The 25,287-nt window shown below is 47.1% G+C and overlaps 1 protein-coding gene across 1 annotated transcript; it reads left to right on the top strand.

Annotated features, from left to right (window-relative positions):
• Positions 1-24,526, top strand: LOC123405725 (probable fucosyltransferase 8). The gene is made up of 3 exons (XM_045099306.1): positions 1-295; positions 22,532-22,855; positions 22,957-24,526. The coding sequence occupies exons 1-3, from the start codon at positions 1-3 to the stop codon at positions 24,453-24,455; spliced, it is 2,118 nt and encodes a 705-aa protein (XP_044955241.1). The 3' UTR covers positions 24,456-24,526.
• The last annotated feature ends 761 nt before the right edge of the window (positions 24,527-25,287 follow it).

Below are 25,287 nucleotides of genomic sequence, written 5' to 3'. Positions count from 1 at the left end.
ATGCCCAAGATTAAGCACACTGCCCAGAAGGACTCTGCTGTCTCATCCGCTCATGCCGCTCTTGGCACGGGGTCGGATGACACTGATGTACCACGCCGTCCCTTCAAACGGGTCACCTGCCGTTCTCCTCCACAGCCCAGATCCTGGTCTGATGGCTCTGACTTCGAGGATGAGCTTGCAGCGGAGGAACGTGTTGAATACATTGCTGTTCGGAAAACTGTGCCGAAGCCGGGGACTCGCAAGCCCTCATATATGCCATCCCCTCCTCCAGAACAGCCAGCAAGTGATGCTCGATGTATCTCCTTAGAGCCTCCTCCCTCCTTGGATCGTGAAGTCACGGACTTCACCAAAAAACCCAAATCCGCCTATTTTACTTTCCCTAGAGATGTCAACCAATTCGATGTTGAACGTGATGCTCTGGATTCATGGTTTCGCACAAATGTCCAAGCGGACATTTTCTCTACTGTCATAGTTCCTAAAGGTATTTCAGTTCATCATTGCATTGACCTTGAGCACATTCGCACTCACCCGGCGAAATATCTAGGTGCCATTGGGCTTCTTGAGTCCTCGGGGATCGCTGCTCCCCTTGCCTTTAAGTGCGATTTTAACAGTGGCGCCATCCACCAATTCTATGCCACTTGTTACTTTCATTCTGATGAATCTGTTAGCTGGCTGACCTCTGATGTGGAGTTTAGGGCCACTTATGGGGAGTTTGTTGCCTCTCTGGGTTTTCCCGACACCGGTTTCAAAATTCACAAAAGTGACACTAACCATGCTCCCAAATCCATTGCGGCATGTGGTTCTCTTCTCAAACCACGTCATGAACTTGATACTGATGAAAAACAGAAAGATCTCAACCAAGTGTCTATCTGGCGGTCTCCATACTTTATCATTTTTCAATGCCTTATCCGCACCATCTACCCCAAGATGGGTGACAGGGGAACCTGCAGCGGATACTGCATTGATATCATGTCACACTTGCATGATTTTCCCAAGCGCAACATAAATGTGCCTCATTTTCTGTGGCATGAGATTCGGCTCGCTAGTCTTCAATACAAGCGAGCCTTCCCTCATGCCCCCTTCATCCAGGCCCTCATCAACCATATTGCTGCCTTCCAGCTTGCTCCTACTCACACGCACCACAAGTGGGTCATCCCCGCTCATATGGCGGATGACTATGCTCCTAGGAAATCCTCTTCCACCTCCACTCGTCGTGCTGCTACCCAGTCAGTCACTCCTTCAACTAGCTCTGCTCCTCTCAGTCACTTTGCCAAATTCATTAGCAAAGCACACTCTGCCATGATGAAGGCGTTCTCCTTCCAGTGCGCTCAGAACCACGATATGGTTTCGCGCCTGATCACCTCCAAGAATGCCCTCAAGGCTCGTCTGAGAGACTCAGGCACTCTTGATGTCAGTGACGATGAGGCTCTTCCTGCTATTCCTCCTTCTGATTTTGGCTTCCCATCTGGTCCTGAGTGGGCTGATTTTCTTGACGAGGCTGGTGGCAGTGGCTTGCCTGAGGATGAGGATGATGAGGATGATGGTGCTGATGATCTCTGAGCATTGTGGATGTTACTGATGCCTCCCTTTTCGGTACTTGATGCCAAAGGGGGAGAAATGTATCCTAGTTTTAGTCTTTGGAGTTTTAGCTTTTGAACTCAATTTGCATGGTGGAACTACGATAATGTATGGATAAACGACTATGATGTACTATGTATGAATGTCGTGCATCATCGTATGCTATTATGTTTTGTTCTATAACTCCATGTGATGATCTGTTGCCATATGATTTCTTCGATACACATATTAAGGGGGTGCTCCCGCATTTACCTGTTTTACCATGCATATAATCAGGGGGAGTTTCGACAAAACTCTCACTCTCCCATTCATTCTTACCATGCATATAATCAGGGGGAGCCTCGTAACAAATCTCTCCTAAGACACACATGTTTATTACTATTTTGGAGAGCTATATGTATGTTGTCATCAACTACCAAAAAGGGGGAGATTGAAAGTGCAGTCATGCCCTTAATCGTGTTATGGTGTTGCTGACAACACACATATAGATAACTAATCACTAATCCCCTTTAAGATGTTGTTAATGATCATGTGTTGATAAGGACAAGCTCATGTGCTAACAAGGACAAGATCAAGATAAGCATTCCTGAGTACTACATGCTTGAATCTTGTGGATGCTCACATGGTGGACAGATGAAGATGAATACACAAGCTAGGCTTTCCACATTGTGTATGGGAGAGCTTCTTGAGGACTTCATCATGTCTTGCTTTCAACTTGAGTCAAGAAGGAACAACAACTCCAAGCTCAAGTGAAAGGCTAACTCAAAGGTATCAGTTCCTTTGACGTTAGTGGTGCGGAGTGATGATCAGCGAATAAAAGTATACACGCAAGTATAGATCATCGGTACCCCTTCTTTTTATGATTCTTGAGTCTTTAGGGATCCCGCACTATTAAGAGGGGCTCACTGGGTATTGCGATAAATTTTCTCAAAACTACATCTTGTTGGAATTATGCCCTAGAGGCAATAATAAATATAGTTATTATTATAATTCCTGTATCAAGATAATCGTTTATTATCCATGCTATAATTGTATTGAATGAAGACTTATATACATGTGTGGATACATAGACAAAACACTGTCCCTAGCAAGCCTTTTGTTGGCTAGCCAGTTGATCAAAGATAGTCAGGGTCTTCTGATTATATACAAGGTGTTGTTGCTTGATAACTGGATCACGTCATTAGAAGAATCACGTGATGAACTAGACCCAAACTAATAGACGTAGCATGTTGATCGTGTCATTTTGTTGCTACTGTTTTCTGCGTGTCAAGTATTTGTTCCTATGACCATGAGATCATATAACTCACTGACACCGTAGGAATGCTTTGTGTGTATCAAACGTCTCAACGTAACTGGGTGGCTATAAAGATTCTCTACAGGTATCTCCGAAGGTGTTCGTTGAGTTAGTATGGATCGAGACTGGGATTTGTCACTCCGTGTGACGGAGAGGTATCTCTGGGCCCACTCGGTAATACAACATCACACACAAGCCTTGCAAGAAATGTAACTTAGTGTAAGTTGCGGGATCTTGTATTACGGAACGAGTAAAGAGACTTGCCGGTAAACGAGATTGAAATAGGTATGCGGATACTGACGATCGAATCTCGGGCAAGTAACATACCGAAGGACAAAGGGAATGACATACGGGATTATATGAATCCTTGGCACTGAGGTTCAAATGATAAGATCTTCGTAGAATATGTGGGATCCAATATGGGCATCCAGGTCCCGCTATTGGATATTGACCGAGGAGTCACTCGGGTCATGTCTACATAGTTCTCGAACCCGCAGGGTCTGCACACTTAAGGTTCGACGTTGTTTTATGCGTATTTGAGTTATATGGTTGGTTACCGAATATTGTTTGGAGTCCTGGATGAGATCACGGACGTCACGAGGGTTTCCGGAATGGTCCGGAAACGAAGATTGTTATATAGGATGACCTCATTTGATTACCGGAAGGTTTTCGGAGTTACCGGGAATGACGAATGGGTTCCGGGTGTTCACCGGGGGGGCAACCCACCCCGGGGAAGCCCATAGGCCTTGAGGGTGGCGCACCAGCCCTTGGTGGGCTGGCGGGACAGCCCAAAAGGGCCCTATGCGCCAAGGATAGAAAATCAAAGTGAAAAGAAAAAAAAAGAGGTGGGAAAGGAGAGAAGGACTCCACTTTCCAATCCTAGTTGGACTAGGATTGGAGGAGGACTCCTCCCCTTGGTGCGCAGCCCTTGGGGCTACTTGAGCCTCAAGGCAAGCCTCCCCTCCCTCCTCCTATATATATGGAGCAATTAGGGCTGATTTGAGACAACTTTTCAAAGGCAGCCCGACCACATACCTCCACGGTTTTACCTCTAGATCGCGTTTCTGCGGAGCTCGGGCGGAGCCCTGCCGAGATCAGATCACCACCAACCTCCGGAGCGCCGTCACGCTGCCGGAGAACTCATCTACCTCTCTGTCTCTCTTGTTGGATCAAGAAGGCCGAGATCATCGTCAGGCTGTACGTGTGTTGAACGCGGAGGTGCCGTCCGTTCGGCACTAGATCGTGGGACGGATCACGGGGCGGTTCGTGGGGCGGTTCGCGGGGCGGATCGAGGGACGTGAGGACGTTCCACTACATCAACCGCGTTCACTAACGCTTCTGTTGTGCGATCTACAAGGGTACATAGATCGGAAATCCCCTCTCGTAGATGAACATCACCATGATAGGTCTTCGTGCACGTAGGAATTTTTTTGTTTCCCATGCGACGTTCCCCAACAGTGGCATCATGAGCTAGGTTCATGCGTAGATGTCTTCTTGAGTAGAACACAAAAGTTTTTGTGGGCGGTGATGTGCGTTTTGCTGCCCTCCTTAGTCTTTTCTTGATTCCACGGTATTGTTGAATTGAAGCGGCTTGGACCGACATTACTCGTACGCTTACGAGAGACTGGTTTCATCGCTACGAGTAACCCCCTTGCTCAAAGATGACTGGCAAGTGTCGGTTTCTCCAACTTTAGTTGAATCAGATTTGACCAAAGAGGTCCTTGTATAAGGTTAAATAGCAATTCATATATCTCCGTTGTGGTGTTTGCGTAAGTAAGATGCGAGCCTACTAGATACCCATGGTCACCACGTAAAACATGCAACAACAAAATTAGAGGACGTCTAACTTGTTTTTGCAGGGTATGCTTGTGATGTGATATGGCCAACGATGTGATGTGATATATTGGATGTATGAGATGATCATGTTGTAATAGATAATATCGACTTGCACGTCGATGGTACGGCAACCGACAGGAGCCATAGGATTGTCTTTAAACTAACGTTTGTGCTTGCAGATGCATTTACTATTTTGCTAGGATGTAGCTTTAGTAGTAATAGCATGAGTAGCACGACAACCCCGATGGCGACACGTTGATGGAGATCATGGTGTGGCGCCGGTGACAAGAAGATCATGCCGGTGCTTTGGTGATGGAGATCAAGGAGCACGTGATGATGGCCATATCATGTCACTTATGAATTGCATGTGATGTTAATCCTTTTATGCACCTTATTTTGCTTAGAACGACGGTAGCATTATGAGGTGATCTCTCACTAAAATTTCAAGACGAAATTGTGTTCTCCCCGACTGTGCACCGTTGCTACAGTTCGTCGTTTCGAGACACCATGTGATGATCGGGTGTGATAGACTCAACGTTCACATACAACGGGTGCAAAACAGTTGCACACGTGGAACACTCGGGTTAAGCTTGACGAGCCTAGCATGTGCAAACATGGCCTCGGAACACATGAGATTGAAAGGTCGATCATGAATCATATAGTTGATATGATTAGCATAGGGATGCTTACCACTCAAACTATACTCAACTCACGTGATGATCGGACTTGAGCTAGTGTAAGTGGGTCATGAACCACTCAAATGACTAGAGAGATGTACTTTTTGAGTGGGAGTTTAGCAAGTAATGTGATTAAGTTAAACTCTAATTATCTTGAACATAGTCTAAGTCCACTTTGAATATATTTGTGTTGTAGATCATGGCTCACGCGACAGTCACCCTGAATTTTAATACGTTCCTAGAGAAAGCTAAGTTGAAAGATAATGGAAGCAACTTTGTAGACTGGGCTCGTAATCTTAAGTTGATCCTACAAGCTGGGAAGAAGGATTATGACCTTAATGCTGCGCTAGGAGATGAACCACCCGCTACGGCTGACCAGGATGCTAAGAACGCTTGGTTAACACGTAAGGAGGACTACTCAGTAGTTCAATGTGCAGTCTTGTATGGCTTAGAACCGGGACTTCAACGTCGCTTTGAGCGTCATGGAGCATATGAGATGTTCCAGGAGTTGAAGTTTATCTTTCAGAAGAACGCCCGGATCGAGAGGTATGAGACCTCCGATAAATTTTATGCTTGCAAGATGGAGGAGAATTCATCTGTCAGTGAACATGTGCTCAAAATGTCTGGGTGCTCAAACCATCTAGCTGAGCTAGGGATTGAACTCCCGCAAGAGGCTATCACTGACAGAATTCTTCAATCACTGCCGCCAAGCTATAAGGGTTTTGTGTTGAACTACAACATGCAAGGGATGAACAAGTCACCCGGCGAGTTGTTTGCGATGCTGAAACTCGTAGAGTATGAACTCCGTAAAGAGCATCAAGTGTTGATGGTGAATAAGACCACTAGTTTCAAGAGAAACGGCAAAGGAAAGAAGGGCAATTCAAAGAAGAGCGGCAAGCCTGTTGCCAATCCGACGAAGAAACCCAAAGCTGGACCTAAGCCTGAAACAGAGTGCTACTATTGCAAGGGTATGGGTCACTGGAAGCGCAACTGCCCCAAGTATCTGGCTGATAAGAAGGCAGCCAAAGAAAAATCAGGTATATTTGATATACAAGTTATTGATGTGTACTTAACCGGCTCTGGTAGTAGTGCCTGGGTATTCGATACCGGTTCTGTTGCTCATATTTGCAACTCGAAACAGGAACTGCGGAATAGGCGAAGGTTGGCGAAAGATGAAGTGACGATGCGTGTAGGAAATGGTTCCAAGGTTTATGCAATCGCCGTCGGCAGAGTTTCACTTCAGTTACCATAGGGATTAGTTATGAACTTGAATAATTGTTATTTAGTGCCTGCGTTGAGCATGAACATTATATCTGGATCTTGTTTATTGCGAGACGGTTACTCTTTTAAGTCAGAGAATAATGGTTGTTCTATTTCTATGAGTAACATCTTTTATGGTCATGCACCCAATGTGAGAGGATTGTTCATATTGAATCTTGATAGTGATACACATATACATAACATTGAGACCAAAAGAGTTAGAGTTAACAATGATAGCGCCATGTTTTTGTGGCACTGCCGCTTAGGTCATATTGGTGTAAAGCGCATGAAGAAACTCCATACCGATGGACTTTTGGAGTCACTTGACTTTGATTCACTTGACACGTGCGAACCATGCCTCATGGGCAAGATGACTAAAACTCCGTTCTCCGGAACAATGGAGCGTGCCAGTGACTTATTGGAAATCATACATACCGATGTGTGCGGTCCGATGAGCGTGGAGGCACGCGGCGGATATCGTTATTTTCTCACCTTCACTGACGATTTGAGTAGATATGGTTATGTCTACATAATGAAGCACAAGTCTGAAACATTTGAAAAGTTCAAGCAATTTCAGAGTGAAGTTGAAAATCATCGTAACAAGAAGATCAAGTTCCTACGGTCTGATCGTGGGGGTGAATATCTGAGTTTCGAGTTTGCTGCTCACTTAAGACAATGTGGAATTGTTTCACAGTTGACACCGCCTGGAACACCACAGCGTAATGGTGTGTCCGAACGTCGTAATCGTACTTTATTAGAGATGGTGCGATCTATGATGTCTCTTACCGATTTGCCGTTATCGTTTTGGGGTTTTGCATTAGACACATCTGCATTCACTTTAAATAGGGCACCATCAAAATCTGTTGAGACGACACCATACGAACTGTGGTATGGCAAAAGGCCAAGGTTGTCGTTTCTTAAAGTTTGGGGATGTGATGCTTATGTCAAAAAGCTTCAGCCTGAAAAGCTGGAACCCAAAGCGGAAAAGTGCATCTTCATAGGTTACCCAAAAGAGACAGTTGGGTACACCTTCTATCTCAAATCCGAGGGCAAAGTGTTTGTTGCTAAAAATGGAGCTTTTCTCGAGAAGGAGTTTCTCTCGAGAGAATTGAGTGGGAGGAAGATAGAACTTGGTGAGGTTGTCGAACCTCTCATCCCTCTGGATGGTGGCGCAGGGCAAGCGGAAACCCCTGTCGTTGCGACGCCGGTTGAGGAGGAAGTTAATGAGGATGATCATGAAACTCTGGTTCAAGTTCCTATCGAACCACGCAGGTCGACGAGACCACGTGCTGCTCCAGAGTGGTACGGTAATCCCGTTTTGTCAATCATGTTGTTAGAAAACAATGAACCTGCAAATTATGAAGAAGCAATGGTGGGCCCAGATTCCAACAAATGGCTGGAGGCCATGAAGTCCGAGATAGGATCCATGTATGAAAACAAAGTGTGGACTTTGGATGTACTACCTGAGGGCCGCAAGGCTATTCAGAACAAATGGATCTTTAAGAAGAAGACGGATGCTGACGGCAATGTGACCGTTTATAAAGCTCGACTTGTGGCAAAAGGTTTTTCACAAGTTCAAGGAGTTGACTACGATGAGACATTCTCACCCGTAGCGATGCTTAAGTCCGTCAGAATCATGTTAGCAATAGCTGCATTTTTCGATTATGAAATCTGGCAGATGGATGTCAAAACGGCGTTCCTTAACGGTTTCCTTAAGGAAGAGTTGTATATGATGCAACCCGAAGGTTTTGTCGATCCTAAGAATGCTAACAAGGTGTGCAAGCTCCAGCGATCCATTTATGGACTGGTGCAAGCATCTCGGAGTTGGAACAAACGCTTTGATGAGGTGATCAAAGCATTTGGGTTTATACAAGTAGTTGGAGAATCTTGTATTTACAAGAAAGTGAGTGGGAGCTCTGTGGCGTTTCTAATATTATATGTGGATGACATATTGCTGATTGGAAACAACGTAGAGTTTTTGGAGAGCATAAAGGATTACTTGAATAAAAGTTTCTCTATGAAGGACCTAGGAGAAGCTGCTTACATTCTAGGCATTAAGATCTACAGGGATAGATCGAAACGCCTGATAGGACTTTCACAAAGCACATACCTTGATAAAGTTTTGAAAAAGTTCAAAATGGAATAGTCCAAGAAAGGGTTCTTGCCAGTTTTACAAGGTACGAGATTGAGTAAGACTCAGTGCCCAGCAACTGATAAAGATAGAGAGCATATGAGCACCGTCCCCTATGCTTCAGCCATAGGATCTATCATGTATGCAATGTTGTGCACTAGACCGGACGTTAGCCTGGCCATAAGTATGGCAGGCAGGTTCCAGAGTAATCCAGGAGTGGATCACTGGACGGCGGTCAAGAATATCCTGAAGTACCTGAAAAGGACTAAGGAGATGTTTCTCGTGTATGGAGGTGACGAAGAGCTTGCCATAAAGGGTTACGTCGATGCAAGCTTTGACACAGATCCGGACGACTCTAAGTCGCAGACCGGATACGTATTTATTCTTAATGGGGGTGCAGTAAGCTGGTGCGGTTCCAAACAAAGCGTCGTAGCTGATTCTACATGTGAAGCGGAGTACATGGCAGCCTTGGAGGTTGCTAAGGAGGGTGTCTGCATGAAGAAATTCATGACGGATCTTGGAGTGGTGCCAAGCGCACTGAATCCAATAACCTTGTTCTGTGACAACACGGGTGCCATTGCCTTAGCAAAGGAACCACAGTTTCACAAGAAGACCATACACATCAAACGACGCTTCAACCTCATCCGCGACTACGTAGAAGGGGAGGATGTAAATATATGCAAAGTGCACACGGATCTGAATGTAGCAGATCCGCTGACTAAACCTCTTCCACGGGAAAAGCATGATCAACACCAGAACTGTATGGGTGTTAGATTTATTACAATGTAATTCGCATGATGATGTGAGGGCTAGATTATTGACTCTAGTGCAAGTGGGAGACTGTTGGAATTATGCCCTAGAGGCAATAATAAATATAGTTATTATTATAATTCCTGTATCAAGATAATCGTTTATTATTCATGCTATAATTGTATTGAATGAAGACTTATATACATGTGTGGATACATAGACAAAACACTGTCCCTAGCAAGCCTCTAGTTGGCTAGCCAGTTGATCAAAGATAGTCAGGGTCTTCTGATTATATACAAGGTGTTGTTGCTTGATAACTCGATCACGTCATTAGAAGAATCACGTGATGGACTAGACCCAAACTAATAGACGTAGCATGTTGATCGTGTCATTTTGTTGCTACTGTTTTCTGCGTGTCAAGTATTTGTTCCTATGACCATGAGATCATATAACTCACTGACACCGGAGGAATGCTTTGTGTGTATCAAACGTCGCAACGTAACTGGGTGACTATAAAGATGCTCTACACGTATCTCCGAAGGTGTTCTTTGAGTTAGTATGGATTGAGACTGGGATTTGTCACTCTGTGTGATGGAGAGGTATCTCGGGGCCCACTCGGTAATACAACATCACACACAAGCCTTGCAAGCAATGTAACTTAGTGTAAGTTGCGGGATCTTGTATTACGGAACGAGTAAAGAGACTTGCCGGTAAACGAGATTGAAATAGGTATGCGGATACTGACGATCGAATCTCGGGCAAGTAACATACCGAAGGACAAAGGGAATGACATACAGGATTATATGAATCCTTGGCACTGAGGTTCAAACGATAAGATCTTCGTAGAATATGTGGGATCCAATATGGGCATCCAGGTCCCGCTATTGGATATTGACCGAGGAGTCACTCGGGTCATGTCTACATAGTTCTCGAACCCGCAGGGTCTGCACACTTGAGGTTCGACGTTGTTTTATGCGTATTTGAGTTATATGGTTGGTTACCGAATGTTGTTCGGAGTCCCGGATGAGATCACGGATGTCACGAGGGTTTCCGGGGTCCGGAAATGAAGATTGATATATAGGATGACCTCATTTGATTACCGGAAGGTTTTCGGAGTTACCGAGAATGTACCGGGAATGACGAATGGGTTCCGGGTGTTCACCGGGGGGGGGGGCAACCCACCCCGTGGAAGCCCGTAGGCCTTGGGGGTGGCACACCAGCCCTTGGTGGGCTGGTGGGACAGCCCAAAAGGGCCCTATGCGCCAAGGATAGAAAATCAAAGAGAAAAGAAAAATAAGAGGTGGGAAAGGAGAGAAGGACTCCACTTTCCAATCCTAGTTGGACTAGGATTGGAGGAGGACTCCTCCTAGCCTTGGTGCGCAGCCCTTGGGGCTACTTGAGCCTCAAGGCAAGCCTCCCCTCCCTCCTCCTATATATATGGAGCAATTAGGGCTGATTTTCAAAGGCAGCCCGACCACATACCTCCACGGTTTTACCTCTCGATCGCGTTTCTGCGGAGCTCGGGCGGAGCCCTGCCGAGATCAGATCACCACCAACCTCCGGAGCACCATCACGCTGCCGGAGAACTCATCTACCTCTCCGTCTCTCTTGCTGGATCAAGAAGGCCGAGATCATCGTCGAGCTGTACGTGTGCCGAACGCGGAGGTGCTGTCCGTTCGGCACTAGATGTGGGACGGATCACGGGACGGTTCGTGGGATGGTTCGCGGGGCGGATCGAGGGACGTGAGGACGTTCCACTACATCACAACCGCGTTCACTAACGCTTCTGTTGTGCGATCTACAAGGGTACGTAGATCGGAAATCCTCTCTCGTAGATGAACATCACCATGATAGGTCTCCGTGCGCGTAGGAAAATTTTTGTTTCCCATGCGACGTTCCCCAACACATCTCTACTTCTCTGCTCAAGCCACATCTCCTCTGCTCTTGTTTGATTCCAAAACAGAACCAATGCCTCGGACATCCGGCTCCCTCCGGACGTCCAAGGGCCGCACGCCCGACCACTTCGGAAATCCGGAACCTTATACCAGAGTCAAAGTCTCGGACATCCAGCTCCCTCCGGACGTCCGAGGGACGGATGCCCGACCACTTCGGAAAACCGGAACCTTATACCAGAGTCAAAAGCTCGGACATCCGGCTTCCTCTGGACGTCCGAGGACCGGACGTCCGACTCCTTTCGGATATCCGGAGCCTTGCACCAGAGTCAAAAACCTCGGACTTCCGGCCTCTCCCGGTCGTCCGAGGGTCGGACGTCCGACCGCTTTCGGAAATCCGGTGCCCTTGAACAGAGCTGAACTCTCAGACATCCGACCCTCCCTTCGGACGTCCGGTCCCTGTTCGACTACACAGTGGCCAACTGATATGAACACTCCTTCGATCGTCCGACGCCTGTCGGACGTCCGGAAACCGTCGGACGTCCGACCACTGTTAGACTTAAGTGACCCCAACGGCTACTTTAGTCTCCCCACTATATATACCCCCTCCCACTTCGTGAGAGGGGGTCCAACACAACCATATCTTCATAAGAACACATTTCTACCTCACACACATTTGCTCACACCAAATCTTAGATCCCAAGAGCATTTGTGAGCCCCTTTGAGAGTTGTTCCAATCAAAAGATAGATCGTCTCCCTCTCCTCCTCTCAACCCAAGCTATTTGAGATTTGAGCAAGTTTTGAGCATTCCCCGTGATCTTGTTACTCTTGGAGGTTGGAGACTCCTAGGCGGTAGGAGTTCTTCGGATAGGAATCAATCCGTGTGATTACCCCCGAAAAAGTTTGTGAGGGTTTGGAAGCCACCTCAAAGGCTTACCACTAGTGGTTGAGAAACGCCTTCGTGTTGTTATCTCAAAGGGAGAATAGGGTGAGCCTTCGTGGCGTTGGTGTGCCTTCGTGGTAACATCCACCTCTCTAACGGTGACTAGCTTCCCTCCAAGGAAGTGAACATTGGGATACATCTTTGTCTCAGTGACCTTGGTTATCCCCAACCCTAACTCCTTACTTGTGGTTTACTTGTGTTACTTGAGCATACATACTTTGCATATTGTTTGTGCTCATTATATTGTGTTGGCTATTTCTTTGTACAAGATTAATCGTTCAAGCATACCCTCTATATCCACACGTTCACACTTGCAGCTTTTGATATATCGTGTGCTATAGTGTGATCTAGTATCTTGTGTCGTTCACCTACTCGTCGTGTGATATAGCTCAGGTAAGTTTGTGTAACTTACTTGTGCTTGTTAGTAACCGTGTTGTGTCCATCTTGGTAGATCGTGTTGTTGGTGCACGTTGCGGTGCCTATTGCATTTAGGATTTGTGCTTGAAAAGTATCCTCTTAGTTTATTTCCACATTAGGTTTAAGCCAAATCCGAAGAAGTTTTTAAATAGCCTATTCACCCCCCCCCCTTTAGGCGTCATCGTGGTCCTTTCATATTTCCTTCGTCTCGATAGAGTTCCGCAAGCGTGTCGGAATGTGAGGACCCGTTCGACTACATCGGTTCGTCTACTTCACGGAGTCGTTCTTCTTCCAAGCGGGATCTCAGGCAAGATGACCATTTCCCCAGATACCATTACTATCATTGCCATGCTAGTATTATCGTTTCTATCGCTATGTCTCGATGCCTACCACATGTTTAATATCAGCCTCGCAACATTGCCATGAAAACCTTCAACCTGTTCACAACCTAGCAAACCACTGATTGGCTATGTTACAGCTTGCTTAACCATGTGTTAGCGTTGCTAGTTGCAGGTGCGGTTGCTTCCATGTGATAACATGGGTTCCTTGTTATATCACCCTATAAAATGCTATTTAATATCATGCACCTATATACTTGGTAAAAGGTGGAAGGCTCGGTCTTTCTAGCCTGGTGTTTTGTTCCACCTTTGCCCCCCTTAGTTTCGGCTATCGGTGTTATGTTCCATAATTGAGCGCTCCTAACACGATCGGGGTTGTTATGGGGACCCCCTTGATAATTTGTCTTAGATTAAAACTGGTCTGGCAAGGCCCAACTTTGGTTTTACATTTGCCTAATAACTAAATAAATGCATATGGACCGGCGGCACCCGCGGAGTAATTAATCAACCCCCGGGCTAGTGCTCCGCATGAGTGTTGGTCCAACCTGTCAACCGCTGGTGGCTACCAGGGGCAACTCTGTGATTGGCCTACCGGAAGTTTGGACAATCCATCGTGTCCTGAGAACGAGATACGCGGCTCCTATCGGGATCGTCGACACGTCGGGCGGCCTTGCTGGATTAGTTTTACCTTTTACAAAATATCTTGTGCATCGAGATTCCGATGAAACTTTGGGTAATCTCAGAGTTGAGGTTTTCCACTAAGGAATCCGACAAGATCGCGAGTTTCGTGATCGAGGATTTCTATGCGGCTTTTGGTAATTTGTGATGGACTAGTTGGAGCACCCCTGGAGGGTTAAATCTTTCGGAAAGCCGTGCCCGCGGTTATGTGGCAACGTGGAAAATTTGTTTAACACTGGTTCTAGATAACGTGAAGTTAACTTAATTAAAATATGCCAACTGAGTGCGTAACCGTGATTGTCTCTTTCGTGAGCTCCTTCTACGATCGAGGACACGGTGGGGTTATGTTTGACGTAAATAGTTGTTCAGGATCATTCATTTGATCACCAGTAGTTCACGTCCGCTATGCGTAGATCATCCCCTTCTTTATTCTTGTACTCGTAAGTTAGCCACCAAATAAATGCTTAGTCGCTTGCTCCAACCTCACCAATTAACCTTACCTCTCATTAAGCTTTGCTAGTCTTGATACCTTTGGAAATGAGATTGTTGAGTCCCCTGTGGCTCACAGATTACTACAACACCAGTTGTAGGTACAGGTAAAGTGCTATTAAGACGTGAGCGCGATGATTGTTCATTTGGAGTTTCTTCTTCTTCTTCTTCTTCATCGATCTAGGATGGATTGCAGGCCGACAGCCTGGGATAGCAAGGATGACGTCGTTCCTTTCTCGTTTGTTTTTCGTCCGTAGTAGGACCCTGCTCTGCTTCGTGATATTTTTGTATTGTACTGATGTGACTCTGATGTAGCTTGTGGCGAGTGTAAGCCAATTCCATATAACTCATCTTTTCAGTACATGTACTTGTAACGATATCCATTCTTGCGAAACGACGAGATACGCTTCTATCCCTGACGAGGCCCTCGTGCCAAATTAAGGATATGGTCGCATCTTGGACGTGACAGATGTAATAAACCAACAAGGACATATCATTTATTCTTCATCAAATCATGCATGGAGTTATAAGTTAATTTTTTCATTAATCTCTTCATGCAAAACATACCACCTCATGCATTATTTATTTCAGGAAATTAATTCATGTAAGAAAGTTTTATATTTGTTTTTTCATTAATTTTAATCTTCTACCACTTACTAGTTTGAAGCGTGTGCGTTGCCATGGGATAAAAATATATTCATTGAAGAAAATGCTTTAACAAGAGAAATAATGTTCATCCATCCATATTTACTAATAAATCAAAACCAGATGTAAATGTTAACAAAACACCTCCCTAACTCCGACCCCCTCGGCTATGACAATTGATCCTATTCTTCAATTCTTAAGCTACCTTCTCATGGCCTTCCACAAGGGTTGGCAAAATAGAGTGAAGATGATAATATTCTCTTGGGGATGAAGGGTTGTCCTTTAACAAGGAACATAATATGTTACTCTCCATCCCAATTTACACATCAAGCTTGTTTTTCATGATTAAAAGGTAACCACCAATCTTACGAACAATAATTATGTGACATACCTGAACAATAATTATATCAGCTACAAGTAATTCCGGATGGAGCTAGTACATTTTAATATGAATCTTAGTTTCCTCTATTTGGAGGATAAAAATAACGCATACAATATCTTTACGAGAAGACATAGTTTCACACAGACCAATATAGATAGCATGATTCTTGCAAAGCGTGAAAATAAACAAGTTTAAATGTCCTTTTATAGTTCAATTCCCTTTATAATCGCATAATCTCATAATCAATGCGAGAACATACGTGCAAATCCTTAATGTTCTTTTACCGGTTAGAGATTTGTCAAGCCTCATGGCTGAGACTGCTTGGGGTAAAGACATATAGCTTACTATGCATTTCTAAATGTCGGGAGAATTTATCATTAGTTTATTATCTCAGATTATCTAGTCACTTATTGAGAGTTTTCCAATTGTAAACGATGGGGACTATTACCACCTAGGTTGTAGCATATCTTCCACCTAAATTGTTGTCCACACAAATCATAAAAGAATATATCTGCAGACAGATAGTAATGCAAGTACCATCACAACAGAACAATTAAGGATATGAACAAATGCCTTGTGTTAACTATTAATAAATTGCAAAGGATTAATATACAATTCATAAATAGTCGTCACCAATAGTTGTTATTCTCAAAATTAAGTCGACTGCATTTTATTTCTCTATAGGAAAGACACTTAAACATATACAGGTGAAAATGCCGCCGAAGACTGCCATCACCTCACAAGCTATATGGATTTGAATCAAACACCTCGTCAAATAAATTGCCATCGGCAAACACAAAAATACACAGAATTTCCTACTTGATAACAATACAAAAAATAATATCGGAACACTTTAACACAAAACCATAGAGATCATGAGTGCATTCACATCAGTAAGAAAAACTACTCCCTCCATCATAATTACATCATGAATAAGAAATGTTGTCATATCAATTAGAAGCAGAGCCGTTGGATCAGAAGAACGCGACAAGAGCCATGTGTATAACACTTAAAATCAATACATGTATTTGAAATCGAATCCATATTACAATACGTAAGCAAGGAAGTGGAAGATACGTCAATACTTGTCAGGAACAGAGAAGTCGACTAACGGTAAAGGCAGAGCTACAGAGGTTATGAGGGTATATGTAACTACAAGAGAGGAACATCATGATGTTTACGTGAACTTGCAGATCTCACATCCACTTTTGTGTATGACAGCCAAGACACGAAGAACAAAAAGCATACATTCCCGCCGTCTCCCATCTGGTCACTGCCACCGTTTCTCACCTTGCTCTAGTAAATATCTCCACCCATGGCTCACATTTTCTTTAGCTCATCCTCAGCCTATGTAGTACCATATCAATGGCTTCCCAAAGAGTATACAACGAAACCATCAGTTAACTACTTTACATTGGTAAAGAATTATAACCAATGGAAATTCAATGTATTGGAGGCATACCTTCATGAGGTAGGTACAAGAGAGGCCTGACATGGTGGTGAACCTGTGCCATTGACGCCTTTCACACGACCATCTCCGTCTAAAAGGGGCAACATCGACATGGCAACCCATGTGAAAAGGATCGAGATGGACCTAGAGGGGGGGGTGAATAGGTACAGTTCCAAATTTTAATAATTACTTAGCAATTTTAGGCAAAAGTGCAGAATATGAGTGTAGGCCTAATAATTGCTACGACAAGGAGGAAGCTATTTAGAGTGAAGTAAGGCAAGCGGTAAACAATAATCAAATACAAGTACGTAATAAGGATTAACACAAGTAGAGAGTTAGGGTTAGGAATAAGCGAAACTCCAAGAGAGACAAGGATGTATCCCGATGTTCACTTCCTTGGAAGGAAGCTACGTCACCGTTAGAGGGGCGGATGTTACCACGAAGGCACACCAACGCCACGAAGGCTCACCCTATTCTCCCTTTGAGATAACTCCACGAAGGCGTTTCTCAACCACTAGTGGTAAGCCTTGAGGTGGCTTCCAAACCTTCACAAACTTTCCGGGGGAAATCACAATGGTTTGATTCCTCTCCGAAGACTCCTACCGCCTAGGAGTCTCCAACCTCCAAGAGTAACAAGATCACGGGGATTGCTCAAAACTTGCTCAAATCACAAATCACTTTGGTGGGAAGGAGGAGAAGGAGACGATCTATCTTTTGATTGGAACAACACTCAAAAGGACTCACAAATGCTCTTGGGATCTAAGATTTTGTGTAGACAAGAGTGAGTGAGAAGAAAGGTGTTCTTGGATGTGTTCTAGCTGTGTTGGACACCCTCTCACGAAGTGGGAGGGGGTATATATAGTGGGGAGTGTAAAACAGCCGTTGGGGACACTTTAAGTCACACAGGGCTCGGGCGTCCGACAGTTTATGGAAGTCCGGGCGTCCGCAAGGGGTCGGACGTCCGACAGGGATCGGTCGTCCGACAGGGATCGGTCGTCCTCGAGCTGTAGATATGTCTGGAAACACTGTGAGTTGAACAGGGACCGGACGTCCGGAGAAGGCCGGAAATCCGAGTTATTCGACTCAACTTCTTCTGGTGCAAGGTTCCGGATTTCCGAAGGGTCGGACGTCCGGCCCTCGGACGTCCGGAGGGAGCTGGAAATCCGAGTTATAGAGCTCACGTTCTTCTGGTGCAGGGCTCTGGATTTCCGAAGCTTGTCGGTCGACCGGCCCTCGGATGTCCGGAGGGAGCCGGAAATCCGAGTTATAGGGCTCAAGTTCTTCTGGTGCAGAGCTCCGGATTTCCGAAGCCTGTCGGTCGTCCGACCCTTGACCGGCCCTCGTACGTCCGGAGGGAGCCGGAAGTCCGAGGCATTAGACCTGTTTTGAGATAGAAGCAGGGTAGAGAATATGTGGTATTGAGCAGGATAGTGAAGATGTGGTATGAGCAAGTTCATTGCAAAACCTGTGATCCCCTCTTAATAGTGCGGGATCTCTATACTCAAGAATAGTAAATTCAAAAGGATAGTCTACATCATCTTTTCTCTATCCCGAGCCTTCTTGACATATAAATCCCGATCTTCTCAGACCACTTTTGGCACATAGTTCTCAATCTACTAAAGTACTTGCCATCGTGAGATACACTCAACAAATAGGATTAGTTTCCTATGTATGTGTTGTCATTAACACCAAAAGTCGATTAGGGGCATAGCATGCACTTTCACCATGAATCAGCATTAAGAAGCTAGCATTGTTGGCTCCGGCCTTGTGTCAAACATTTAAATTATGAACAATGAAAATTTCATCTCGCAGTCAATACCTGCAGTTTATAGACGTGGAAAAGAAAGAAAAAGAGAGAGAATCACTTACATATATAACTTCATGCAAACAGGGTTAAATAATCATTAGCTACAAAATTTTAAACATTTACATAACTATGAAGCTTTCTTGAATGATTTCTCTCAAGAATGAGAGAAAAAGCATGATAAGGAAAAACAAGTTATAACATTGAAACCTCACATCAATTTCTAACTAAGCCATGAAAAGCTAAACATTTAAATCCTCTGGTATAGGTAGCACATTATTTATTATTAAGATTATTCATTAACATCAGACTGTAAAGATGGTTCTAGGGTTATTCGTATAGTTCTGCATTATAGAAAATTATCTCGCATATATGGAACATCCTTTGTACATCACTCAGTTTATATGTTGGGTAGATATCCAAGCCCAAAAATTGAAGCCAAACACAAGGATTTACTCCAACTTCTTCTTGTAAACCTCAAGCAAACGCCGAACAACTCAACATGAGCATTACACTGAAGGACAAATAGTAAATCATTAAGGGGGAAAAGGGGCATCAAATTCTATTTTTTTCAATAATTAAAACATGGTAAAACCACACAAAATATTAGTTCTAGTTATGTTCCACCACCAAGAAAAGTATATATAGAAGTAAGTCATATCTGAAGATCAAGAACACATGGAATCATTGTAACTAAGCCCAGATATGCAATTATGTATTTTTTTCTTTCTCTCCTACTTCAATTGGCAATGACTCCATTGGAGTAAAGACCTGCCAAACAAATGATGTGACCGATTATTTAACACCAACATAACTACCAAATCAAATCGAATGGAACCAAATCAAATAACACCAAGTTCTTCCGAAGCTAAGAATATGCATGACGGTGGATGACCTCCTCAACGAGCAGATTATGACCGTCAGCCACCATCGTCTTTAACCCGGAGCTCCTTGCTAGCCGAGTGCGTCACCTCTAGAACATCTGACATTCCCCTCCTTTGACATGTGACGTACACCAACATCTATACAACAATCAGTACACAAGTCAATTATATCTTTCTTTGCCCATACAAGAATTTGCATCAGCAGAACACTTCCATTCACAACAACGGCAGGTCACTTCATTCAGACAACAATAGAAACACATATCAATATTGCGACAAGGATATAAAAACAAAACTAAGGGAGGGAGAATGTCAACCTTGCTGACGCCGGCTCTTTCCCTTTGTCTAAGAAAAATGCGGTGTGGCGGCGGCGCCAACTCAGAGAGCGGCGGCAAGAGGACGTCGACTAAAGACTGATGCGGCGGCAGGTGGGCGTCGACCAAAGACTCATATAAGCTAGCGATGAGCTTTCGCAGTTGTCGTCCGACCCAGCGTCCGCGCCAATGACATACTTGCGGCCTTGCGGGAGATGAGTCAGAAAGGGGATCGAGTAACTGACCCCCTGGAGCGAGGCCGCTGACGCCGGCGAGGACGAGGTACAGGATTGGCTCGAGGAACCCCTCGATCTCCGTCTTTGCGTGGGTGGCATGGGCTCCTGCAGCGTCGCGACGGTTCGGGCTGGACAACGAAGGGAAGAGGGACAAGGTTGTCGGCGATGGCAAGGGCGCGGATTGGATCGAGGGACTCCTCGGTGGCTTGGTGTGGGTTCCTTAACAGCACGGCAGTTCGGGCTGGACAGCCGAAGGATTTTTCTCGGTAGATAGATGGGATCGGGAGGGGATTCTCCTAGTGAGTGATGGGGCGCGGGACGTGTGCCTGATCGTGGCTGATTTTTTGTACGTGGGTTTTCTTTTCTTTTTATCTTGCGATGGAAGTGGAAAAGGAATCGTTTTTATCGTGGGGTAAGTTGGAATCATAAGAGGGAGGTAGACGGCCTTTTTAGTGAACCGGTTGTTTTCTTTATTTAATCGCCTGATTTATGGAGGGATGGAAAATCGATGAAAGAGCTAGCGGTTGTAGCGGGAGGAGATGGGGATCGTACGAGGTCGAACCATCATGACGACGACAGATCCCCTTTAATAATAGAGATTTATATATATTTTAACAAGATTTCCACCGCAACGCACGGGGCACTGTTCAGTATAGATTATGACAAAGGACATATGACAACTCTGCTAAAGTTTCATTTTGACCCAAAATCACCATTTTAACGACTATTATGGCAACCGGGCCTACATGACCACTCCGTTGGAGATACACTGACCACCCAGTCCCACCCAAACATGACTAGCAGCAGAACCATCCATTTGGAAGAACATGGGGAATCTTCTGATTAAAAGCAGCAGCAAAGACATCCACTTAACATCTATTCTAGTATGGTAATTAAGCTCCCTAGTACTAGACGAAAAGAGCTCAAGCAGCTCTTAGAGCATCTTCAACGGCCGCGCTTCGCGCCACGTTCAAAAAATACGTTTGCCGCGCGCGCTTCGGCTGGTTTAGCACGGGGTTAGGCGCATGCTCCAGCAGCCGCACTATAATGCAGCGCGCGCGCCGCTCCAGCCGTGCCCAAAAATGCAGCGCGCGCAAACCATTTTTTTAAATAGATTGCATTCAAATAAAAAGCATACAAAGTTATTTTACATAGATTGCAACTTGATAGGTAGTTCGAGAACATAGATAGATAATTCGGTGCTAGATAGTTTGAAAACATAAAAACTAATATCTCAGTCGCTCCAATCATCTGCACCATCATCATCGTCGTTGGTGTCGTCAGAGGTTGACAGCCAGACGTCGAACCAACGCTCGTCTTCTTCAGTGAAGAAGGAGCTCCCGCCTGCATTGACGAGGTCGGCCTGCGCACTCCCCAATGCCTTCCGCCGACGCCTGTCCAACCGCTCCTCGCGGCGCCTGTGCGTGTCCTCCTCGCGGCACCTTGCCCAATATTCCTGCTCGTAGGCGACGTCCTCCGGGTGGCGCCGGTGCCACTCCGCCATGACCCGCTCGTCCTCCTGGGCGACGAGGAGGCGGCGCTGCCGCGCAGTGTGCTCCGCACGGTCTTGTGCGGAGTTTACACGAGGCGGCGGGGCGACGTCTAACGCCTGGTGGAGCGTGTAGACGTCCTGGAAGTTCATTTGACGGCGCGGCCTGCTTAGGCGCCATGCCGCCGCGTCGAACGCGCGGGCGGCCTCGTGCGCCGTGTCGTACGTGCCGAGGCTAAGCCGGAGATCGCTGGAGCGTATCTCGGCGTAGAACCCGTCGTTGGGGCGCTCGCGAACGCCGCGGTAGCCGGACGCAGAATGGCGGCGCGACGACATGGTGGCGCGTCGGGGGCGGGACGCTGGAGCGGTGGCGGCGCGCTGGAGCGGCGGTGACGCGAGAGGCAGAGGGAGAGAGAGTGGAGCGGTGGCGGCGCGAGGGAGCGGCAGCGCTGCGCTTTTATAGACGCGCGCGTAGCGGCGCGACAAAAATGACGCGCGAGCTGCCGCCTTTTCGCGCGTGCAACCGGTTGCGCGCGCGCCGTTTTCCCGCCGTCGCTGGAGCGCGTCATTCCGTCATGCGCGCGTTAATATGGCGGTTTACCCCGCGCGCCTTTTTTCGCGCGTCTTTTGGAGATGCTTTTAGAAGTGACTTGCGAGGACGAATGTACACCGATCTAGCAGCCATCTGCGTTTACCTGAACTGTGCATTACGACAACACCACCATTACCATCAGCGTACGAACGATGCACATAAACAAATCTCGATAGCGTTATCTTGACATCTCCGTGCCGTGGGCGTTCCTGCCCTCCAGCAGCGACGTTGCCCACGCGCGGCCCAGCCGGAATGGCCCTGAAATACGTACGTCTGCATCCATCTTACTACTACGTAGTACTGGCCTGAAAGCTAGGGGACAGGGGGCGCAGTTGCAGAGGCAAATTAACCGGGCGATCCCCTTGCAAGGCATTGACTCTCGAAAGCGTGGACCGAGCGCGAATCCAAATCATTCTGTTGTGCCGTACTACGTGGCGCGCGATGTACTGTAGTATGCTACTGGCTGTATGCGTCCGGGTCAGAAGCTGGCGTGGGCGTCCACGGAGCGTCGGGCCAACACCAAGAGATGGAGGCCGAGAGAGCGCGTGCTCCCGCGCACAAGGCCGCGGCGACCGGCGGGGAGTTCTGCTGCGTCGGGACGTGGGGTGGTGGCACCGGGAAGCCGGCGAGGCGGGGATGGCGTGCGCCCGCGGCCGAGGTGGTGGTCGTCGCGCTGCTGGCTACCATGGCGCTGCTCGTGCTGGCGTTCGGCGCCGGCGGCGCGCGCGGCCTGCTGCCATCCTCTTTGCAAGGAGTACAGTTCGTGCGAAAGCCAGGTAACCAACAACAACTATCGTGTTCATCCTTTTTGCGAGACGAGCCCGTGGTGCAAGAGCGATTGTAAGCTTAACATTGGAGCCGTGATTTAATCGTGCAGTCCACGCGACATCACCCGTGCGTGCGGCGGCTGACCGTGACAAGCCGGCGTCGTCGCCTCGGCGCGACCAGGACGACCGCCTCCTCGGCGGGCTGCTCTCCCCGGCCTTCGACGAGCAGTCGTGCCGTTCCCGGTACGCGTCGCCGTCCCTCTACCGCCGTCCGTCGCGGTTCCGCCCGTCGCCCTACCTCGCGGCGCGCCTCCGGCGGTACGAGGCCCGGCACAGGCGGTGCGGCCCCGGGACGCCGCTCTTCGAGGAGGCCGTCGAGCGCCTGCGCTCCGGCCGCAACGCCGCGCGCTCCGAGTGCCAGTACGCGGTCTGGACGCCGTTCAACGGCCTCGGCAACCGCATGCTCGCGCTCGCCTCCACGTTCCTGTACGCGCTGCTCACCGACCGCGTCCTGCTCGTGCACGCGCCGCAGGAGTTCGACGGCCTCTTCTGCGAGCCTTTCCCCGGCAGCTCCTGGACGCTGCCCGCCGGCTTCCCGATCGCTGACTTCGACGGCATCTTCACCATGTTGTCGCCGACGAGCTACAAGAACATGAAGAAGGCCGGCGCGATAAACGGCGGTGACCATGTCAATGTGACCGCCGAGACGCTGCCAGCCTACGTGTTCCTCGACCTCATCCAGTCCTACACCGACGCCGCCTTCTGCGAGGCCGACCAGCGCGTGCTCGCCAAGTTCAACTGGATGGTGGTCAAGTCTGACGTCTACTTCGCCACCGCTTTCTTCCTCATGCCGGCGTACCGGCGCGAGCTCGCGCGGCTGTTCCCGGAGAAGGAGGCTGCGTTCCACCACCTCGCGCGGTACCTCTTCCACCCGTCCAACGACGTGTGGGGGATCATCCGTCAATTCCACGAGGCCTACCTCGCCGGGGCAGACGAGCGCGTCGGCCTCCAGGTGCGCGTGTTCCCGGAGCTGCCGGTGCCGTTCGAGACCATGTACGGCCAGATCATGCGTTGCTCGGAGCAGGAAGGGTTGCTGCCCAAGGTCGCCCGGCAGGATGCCGCCGCGCCGTCGCCGGACGGCGGGAAGATGAAGCTGACATCGATACTGGTGACGTCCCTGTCCCCGGAGTACTACGAGCGCATCCGCGGCGTGTACCACGCCAACCGGACGGAGAGCGGGGGATACGTGGCGGTGCACCAGCCGAGCCACGACGGCGCGCAGCACACGGAGGCGCGCGGCCACAACCAGAGGGCGCTGGCGGAGATATACCTGCTGAGCTTCTGCGACCGCATCGTGACGACGGCCGTGTCGACGTTCGGGTACGTGGCGCACGGGCTGGCTGGGGTGAGGCCGTGGGTGCTCCTGCGGGCGCCGGCGCCGGAGACGCCTGCGGAGCCGGCATGCGTCCGGTCGTTGACCGTGGAGCCCTGCATGCAGGCAGCGCCGAGACAGATGTGCGGTGCGGCGAAAGGGAGCGACATTGGTGCTCTCGCATCTTATGTCCGGCACTGCGAGGACGTGCATGGAGGCGTCAAGCTATTCAGCTAGCGCGCCCATTTGTTTTTTTCTGTGTAGATACCTTAGCTGCCGATGGGCGAAACGTTGGGTTATTCGGTGTAGCTATACCTACTAGCAAAAGGCCTATGTGTTGCAACGGAAGAAAAAATATCACATGACACATGCTCTTAATTTATAAAAAATGTCTATAATTTGAGAATTTATAGTTACGATACAAATAAAGATGGTCTTATCCTACAAAAATGCAGTTCAAAATTTCACAGGTCTTCTATTTTAACACGGCTTGCATGTAGATTTAATACGTACAAAGAATCAGTCAAGTGACCTTCAGTTTCATCTCTAATCCTGATTTTGTTGACGTGTTCATCCCCAACCCGGATGAGTACCGGTATGAAAGAAAGACGAATAATGACTTATTTATTAAGATTGCACCCTAGATAGTATTTTTATTAAACGTTTAACAGATAAAATAATATCATATTTAAATTCTACATATTTTTCTAATCAAATTCCATGTATAATATGTTAAATTTGGAGTTACGGTTTAAAAGATATGAGTATTTAAAAAAATATTTAATATATACTACGAGTTTAATGTCATAAATAGTAAGGGCTATTTTGTAAAATCATCTCGGTGGATTTTCCGACGGAAGCGATAGCCTCTTTATTATTAGGTAAAGATATGAATTGTTAATTTAGCAATTCAATAAATGGTGAAGAAGTTCTGAAAATAGTTTTGAAATAAAATTGGCATCACATTATACTTGTGAAAAAAGTTTCAAAAAAATAACGATTTTGCTAGAATTCATCTAGCTGAGTTTTAGTTATGTCTCATTCATCTTATATAGCCATTGAATGTGAT

This window comes from Hordeum vulgare, chromosome 6H (assembly GCF_904849725.1).
Source record: "Hordeum vulgare subsp. vulgare chromosome 6H, MorexV3_pseudomolecules_assembly, whole genome shotgun sequence".
Taxonomy (NCBI): Eukaryota; Viridiplantae; Streptophyta; class Magnoliopsida; order Poales; family Poaceae; genus Hordeum; species Hordeum vulgare.
This window is presented reverse-complemented; position numbering and strand designations above follow the sequence as displayed.

What these genes read in the sequence shown, in the direction of transcription:
- LOC123405725 (XM_045099306.1), top strand. Translation starts at nt 1, where the DNA reads ATGCCCAAGATTAAGCACACTGCCCAGAAGGACTCTGCTGTCTCATCC. An exon ending in GCCAGCAAGTGATGCTCGAT is followed by an intron (nt 296 to 22,531) that starts GTATCTCCTTAG and finishes GATGTACTGTAG; the next exon opens with TATGCTACTGGCTGTATGCG. An exon ending in ACAGTTCGTGCGAAAGCCAG is followed by an intron (nt 22,856 to 22,956) that starts GTAACCAACAAC and finishes TTAATCGTGCAG; the next exon opens with TCCACGCGACATCACCCGTG.